At 42.0% G+C, this 6,876-nt stretch overlaps 1 protein-coding gene across 1 annotated transcript; it reads right to left on the reverse strand.

The window, feature by feature from the left end:
- Window positions 1-5,665: 5,665 nt before the first annotated feature.
- On the reverse strand, window positions 5,666-6,632 carry LOC143964042 (olfactory receptor 5P60-like). The gene has a single exon (XM_077473756.1). It carries the CDS (start codon window positions 6,630-6,632, stop codon window positions 5,739-5,741), a length of 894 nt encoding a protein of 297 aa, XP_077329882.1. The 3' UTR covers window positions 5,666-5,738.
- Window positions 6,633-6,876: the final 244 nt, after the last annotated feature.

A 6,876-nucleotide genomic window follows, 5' to 3' on the forward strand; every position in this document is an offset into this window, starting at 1 on the left:
AAGAGATCAGCAGGAAGATTCACTTTGTGGGCTAGTACTGAAAGCTTTGGAAAGCCAACAGCCTGATCTGCTGCTGAAGAGCCCCCGGAGAGAAGCCTGGCTACTACAGAAAGAGTGGGATTGGTTGCAGTTACGACAAGGAGTGGTCTACCGAAAGGGGCCCCTCTGAAGATCCCGAAGAGAAGTGGCATTTGTTCCTGCTGCAGACACACAGAGAGAAGGTGCTGATCGCCCTGCATGATCACCATGGTCATTTGAGATCAGAAAGGACTCTCCTACTTGTAAGGGACAGGTTCTACTGGCCTTACATGAGGACTGAAGTGGAGAGCTACTGTCATTCCTGCCTCAGGTGCATACAACAGAAGACCTTGCCCCAGCAAGCTGCCCCAATGGGCCACGAAGAGAGCCAAGGGCCAATGGATCTGGTCTGCATAGACTTTCTATGTCTGGAATCTGACATGAGCGGGCAAGGGAACATATTAGTAGTCACAGATCACTTCACCCGCTATGCTCAGGCGTACTAAAGACCAGCAAGCAGCCACGGTAGCAAAGACTCTCGTGGAGAAGTTCTTAGTCCATTATGGTCTTCCTCAACGGATACATTCGGACAAAGGAAGAGCCTTTGAGAGCACGCTGATAAAAAGACTGTTGGATCTACTAGGCATACAAAAGTTCAGGACTACTCCTTACCACCCACAATGGGACCCTCAACCGGAAAGGTTCACAGAACTCTCCTGAACATGTTGGGGACTTTGACTGCAGAGCAGAAACCCTATTGGAGTAGGCACATCACTGCACTGGTTCATGCCTACAACAGCACCAAGAGTGATGCTACTGGATATTCACCATACAGACTAATGTCCGAGCATGAAGCCAGGCTGCCAGTAGATCTAGCCTTTGGGACCTCTCTGGACCACATATCAGAGACCTCCCATTAGGGGTATGTGGACAGACTGCAGAGGAACTTGAAGATAGCTTATGAGCATGCTCAAGCCACCTCGAATACCAAAGAAAACAGTAATAAGAGGAATTTTGATCTAAAAGTAAGAGTTCAGGATCTTCAACCAGGTGGCCGTGTCTTACTAAGGAATCTGGGCATCCCAGGCAAACATAAGTAGGCTGACCACTGGAGATCACAGCCATATGTTGTGTGCAGGAAGCTCCCAGGACTCCCAGTGTATGAAATCAAGCCAGAAGGAAGCACTGGGCCAGTATAAATCTGGCATCAAAATCATCTCTTACCCCTCACAGAAGCAGTCAGGGTAAACCCAGAAGAGGACTCTTAGCCCTTGTACATACGGTCGGAGAATCTGTCGGAATGAGTCTTATCGGACCGTGTCGTCAGATAATCCGACTGTCTGTGGTATGCATCGGACAGATTCCGTCCGAATCTCCATCCGACCCAATTTTCCAACATGTTGGAAATATTTTCCGACCAACTGGGCCGGATGGACCTAATCCGATCATGTGTAGAGCATTTTGATCGGACCAAGTGCCACGCATGCTCAGATCAAATTCCTACATCAAAGCTATTGGCTACTAGCCTGAATGTAGTCCCATCGTAAAGAAATTACGTCATCACATTCTGAAAGATCAAATTTTTTCGCCAAATTGGCCGAACCGTGTGTATGCAACAGTTTCGGACACAATCCGTCGGACTAATTCCGACGGGCAAAATCCGACGGATTTGGTTGGCAAAATCTCCGACCGTGTGTACGTGGGCTTAGACCCGAAGCCACTGAGTTCGTACCTCAAGACAGACCAACAGACAGTTCAGAGGATTCTCAAACTTCTATGCTAGAAACAAATTCTGAGTATTTCCCTGATGGTGCTGAGATGGAAATATAGGACGCAGAATTGAGTGAACAGGAGAGTGAGGAAATCGAGAAAGATGTCAGCCTACCTGAGACACCAAAAGAACAGAGAACCAAAAGAGTGATTCACCCCCCAAAAAGACTGACCTATGATACATTGGGAGAATGCTCTGAACTGAACTCAAATTACCAGTAAAAGAAACCCTGAAGCGCCTGGTCCTTCTACTGACAATTCAGGAAGGGAATACACCAACTCACCCCTTGACCCATCTGTACCAGACACTATAGTGACAGCTGTGAGTGCACAGGACAGCTCCCCATCACATGTGAATGGGTGGGAGGCTCCTCTGTCAAACTTGTCTTATGGTATGACACACTTGGGTTTAAACTCAAGTTATGGAAATACAGATTGTTTACTGTCATGTTAACCAATTTTCTTAGCATGTAATTATAACGTAACGTAACAGGCCGAAATGGATTGTGAAACAAAGACCCAGATATCTTTGAAGGACCAAAGATACAAAAGTAGGGGGAGTGTGTAGCGCTGACATGCTTGTTTATTAATGCGTGTTTCCATGTAATAATTAAAAGTCTATGGACATTTCTATGGCTTAGTATTTGGCGCCATCTAACGGCCAAATACTGGTACTGAACTTAAATGTTTATTGCTTTGAAGAAAGCACAAAAAGACATATACAAAAAGTGACTGTTGTTTTGATCAGAAGGTTGACCCTTTTACCTTGGAGGCTTGATGACCTACCCATGAACACTTTCTCTGGCAGTGCATGATGGGTAGGACATAAAAAGACCCTGAACGGCCATTTTACCTTGCATGGGATCGCATGGCGAGCTTGTGAGGATCTGTATGAAGTTCCTCCCGGAGACAGGGCCCACAGCCTTTGCGGAACGCAAATCTCGCTTGTTTGTACGAGTAATCTGACAGTGCCAGAGAGACAGTGACTGGTTTGGAAATATCCAGAGACACTCGTTTGAGCTTAGGAGGACTGGGCTCACCCAGTGGAGTGGAATGGAGCGACAGGGCCAGCTGACAGAGAAGCAAGCTGCAGTCACTGGACCAAAGTTAGTACATGGAGCTCCGATCCAGTTGGTGAGCAGGTCACGGCTCACAGTTTATTAAAGTTTACACGCAGTTAGATTCATAGACATGCCTCACTGGGATTTATAGTTCTACGGAGGAGGAGCCGGGCAACTGACACTGAGCATGCTTGAGGCCTACCTACTCTGACATCCCAAGCCTTGTAGTATAAGTACTGAAGTTATACCAGGAGCACCTTTACCTCAACTCAACTTACTTTAACCTGTGGATTACAAATCACAAGGAATTATTTTAGCTAGCGAAGACAAGACCAAAGACCAAATACTTTAAGTGTGATCTCACGCATAACTTAAAAAGTAAGTGGAGCTCTCGGGTATTTATCTATATGTACATTGTTTAAAATTATTTATATTGAATTCCATTGTACTGTCTTTCTATGTTGGGATGACAGCACAATTATTGTAATCATCTCTTTGAATATTTTCACAGTAAAATACACTGTTGTTTAAGCATTCAGTCGTGTGGCGTATTGTTTTCTCCCAGCAAGTGGAGCCAGTGGATCCTGAGGTTATAATACAGGTACCTTGCATTGTATTATATTGTACTGTATAGTATTGCACCACAGCTGTGTCAAGGGGATAGAGAGCCAAGTTAGTGGGGTGCTGTTACTAGAGTGCAGTCCCAAATCAAATCAGCCGCTCCTTCGGGATTCAGTGCTACAATTATATATATAATTTTTTTTTTTTCCGCTGCTTGGTCTTTCATCAGGCCTTCATTGGTAAGCTATACATGACTCTATATAAATCTCCAATAGTATTATGTTTACTGTATTAATCTTGTTTTTCTATTCTTTTTTTGTCTATACATCATTCTTGACTAAATTTGAGACTGTATTTATTTTGTTGATGTTTATGGTTGACTCTTCCTGAAGAAGTGGTTATAAAATATGTAGAGGATTATGCCAGGACATACATCTCAACTCCCCACATCAACTGTGGGATTTATTTGTTCTTTGTGAACCATCTATACCAACTATGCACAGTTAGTGTTTTTAATCATGTCCTTTTCTTAATAAATTGTTATTTTATTCCAACTTTGGCCTAATCCTTGGGTACAGAGATAGTCCTCAATTCTCATACTTCTGCAGGGCATGTTTGGAGCAGCCCCTGGCACACCCCACCCTTTCCTAAAAAAATATAAAGTTTCCCTGGTCTTTCCATTTAAATCAATGTTCAAATCTTTCTATAGACTCAAGTGAACCAGTTGCAGTGAAAAAATATATTCAATATGTTTTCTAAATACAATTAAATGTGCCGCTTACCAGATTCCAATGATCTCCAAATTATAAAAGATCATATTTCGCATGAGGCAAACAGATATGCGGTGTCCTCCTTTATGTAATCCAACCTCCTCAATAGATCATTCCAGCAGCCTCCTAATCAGCTTCCCAGGCCTGCACACTCCAACCTGGGCTTGCCTAATGCTCTCCACTCGGTGTATGTGTGGGATTTAAACATAAGGAATACTCATTGCATTATACATTTTAAAAGGATTTATTAAAGTGAAAATAATTCACTTACAGCAACTAGAATTAATTAAAGCAGTAGAGAGTGTAATCCAACCAAAAGATCATCAATGAGTATGGATCATCACATCACAGATCCCATCTCCTTCCAACATGTTTACCTGTAATAGGCCATGTCTGGGAATGGAGCTCCATTTAACAAAAACAAACCACAGTTTAGGGGACTTGTAGGAGGTAACATGGAATGAAGGTCTGAAGGGTGTTTAGGCTTTTTTTAGGAACCTAATTTTGGGCAATTTAACTGTAGTACCAATTTATTATTAAGCATTGCTTCAGTAGGGTAGAAGTCTAATTTTTGGAGACTAGTGCACACCAAGTTATCCTCTCTTCTTAAACAGATATACTCTATATTACCAAAAGTATTGGGACTCCTGCCTTTACACACACATTAACTTTAATGGCATTCCAGTATTCATCCCTAGGGTTCAATATAGAGTTGGCCCACCCTTTGCAGCTATAACAGCTTCAACTCTTCTGGGAAGGCTGTCCACAAGGTTTAGGAGTGTGTCTATGGCAATGTTTGACCTTTCTTCAAGAAGCACATTTGTGAAGTCAGGCATTGGTGTTGGATGAGAAGGCCCGCAGTCTCTGCTCTAATTTATCCCAAAGTTGTTCTATCAGGTTGATATCAGGACTCTGTGCAGGCCGGTCAAGTTCCTCCACCCAAAACTTGCTCATCCATATCTTTATGGAACTTATTTGTTCACTGGTGCACAGGCATGTTGGAACATAAAGGGGCCATTCTCAAACTGTTCCCACAAAGTTGGTAGCATAAAGTTGTCCAAAATGTCTTGGTATGCTGACGCCCTAAGAGTTCCCTTCACTGGAACTAAGAGGCCAAGCCCAACCCCTGAAAAACAACCCCACTTACATAATCCCCCTTTCACCAAATGATTTGGACCAGAGCACAAAGCAAGGTCCATAAACACATGGATGAGCGAGTTTGGGGTGGAGGAACTTGACTGGCCTGTACAGAGTCCTGACCTCAATAGAACACCTAGGATGAATTAGAGTGGAGACTGAGAGCCAGGCCTTGTCCTACACATCAGTGCATGACCCCACAAATGCACTTCTGGAAGAACAGTTAAACAATCCCATAGACACTCTGCCAAACCTTGGACAGCCTTCCCAGAAGAGTTGAAGTTGTTGTAGCTAGAAAGGGTGGGCCAACTCAATATTGAATCCTACAGGTTAAGACTGGGATGCCAATAAAGTTCATGTGCGTGTAAAAACAGGTGTCCTAATACTTTTGGTAATATAATGTATCCTAATAATTAAACTTTTACCAAAGGTTTTGAATAAAAAGCCTTTTGTTTATATACAACATCTTTAAACTGTCCTTGATCTCTTTATTCCTTAAGCTGTATATGAAAGGGTTTACAAAGGAAGTAAACACTGTATACAACAAGGACATCATCTTACTGATCGTTTGTGATTGTCCTTCCTTTGGAATTAGATATGCAGCAATTAGGGTTCCATAAAATATAAACACAACAGTGAGATGGGAGCTACAAGTGGAAAAGGATTTCAGTCTTCCAGAAAAGGAGGATATCTTTAATATTGTTAAAACAATATAAGTATATGAAACCACTATCACTAGGAAGGGGAATATTAGCACAGGAAAGCACAACAAGGTAACTTCCATTTGAACCCTGGATGTATCTGAGCAGGAAAGTTCCACAAGAGGATTGAAATCACAAAATAAGTGGTCAATAATATTTGGTCCACAGAATTCTAGTTGACTTATGCCAAATGTTGATATTGATGTCATAGAACAGCTGAAAATCCAGGATGCAAGAACTAGTTGAATGCAAAGTGATTGTTTCATAATGGAGTTATAATGCAGAGGAGAACAGATAGCCAGATAGCGGTCATAGGACATCACTGTCAGAAGGTAACATTCAAATCCTTCTGTTGTACTAAAGACATAATGTTGAGTGATGCAACCGGAAAAAGATATGGAGGTCCTCTCATGTAGAACAATATGTAACATGTGAGGAGCAATATCTGTGGTCAGCATGATGTCAGATATAGAGAGTTGGGAGAGGAAGAAGTACATGGGAGAATGAAGGGTCTTGGTGAAATATACCAACATGATGATCAAAAGGTTTCCACACATTGTCACCATGTATATAATAAGGACCAAGGTGAAGAACAATACATTATATACGGCCATTTTTTAAATCCCAAAAAGTAGAATATGGTGACATTACCTTTATGTGTGGTCTGTGTAAAAGCAGAAAAAATGTATATAACTTTTTATGTATTAACCATACCAGAAATAATATACATTAATTTTGCAAAATGACTGATAGCAAATAAGGTGAATCTAGTGATGTAGCTGGGGGCCAAATTGTGGATGGCTTTGTAAGTAATTGTTAGTATTTGGAATTGAATCATTTGGCCGAGCGGAAGCCAGT

This window comes from Lithobates pipiens, unplaced genomic scaffold, assembly GCF_037356315.1.
Source record: "Lithobates pipiens isolate NorthernLeopardFrog02 unplaced genomic scaffold, aLitPip1_a1.2 Scaffold_8, whole genome shotgun sequence".
Taxonomy (NCBI): Eukaryota; Metazoa; Chordata; class Amphibia; order Anura; family Ranidae; genus Lithobates; species Lithobates pipiens.

What these genes read in the sequence shown, in the direction of transcription:
- LOC143964042 (XM_077473756.1), bottom strand. Translation starts at nt 6,632, where the DNA reads ATGGCCGTATATAATGTATTGTTCTTCACCTTGGTCCTTATTATATAC.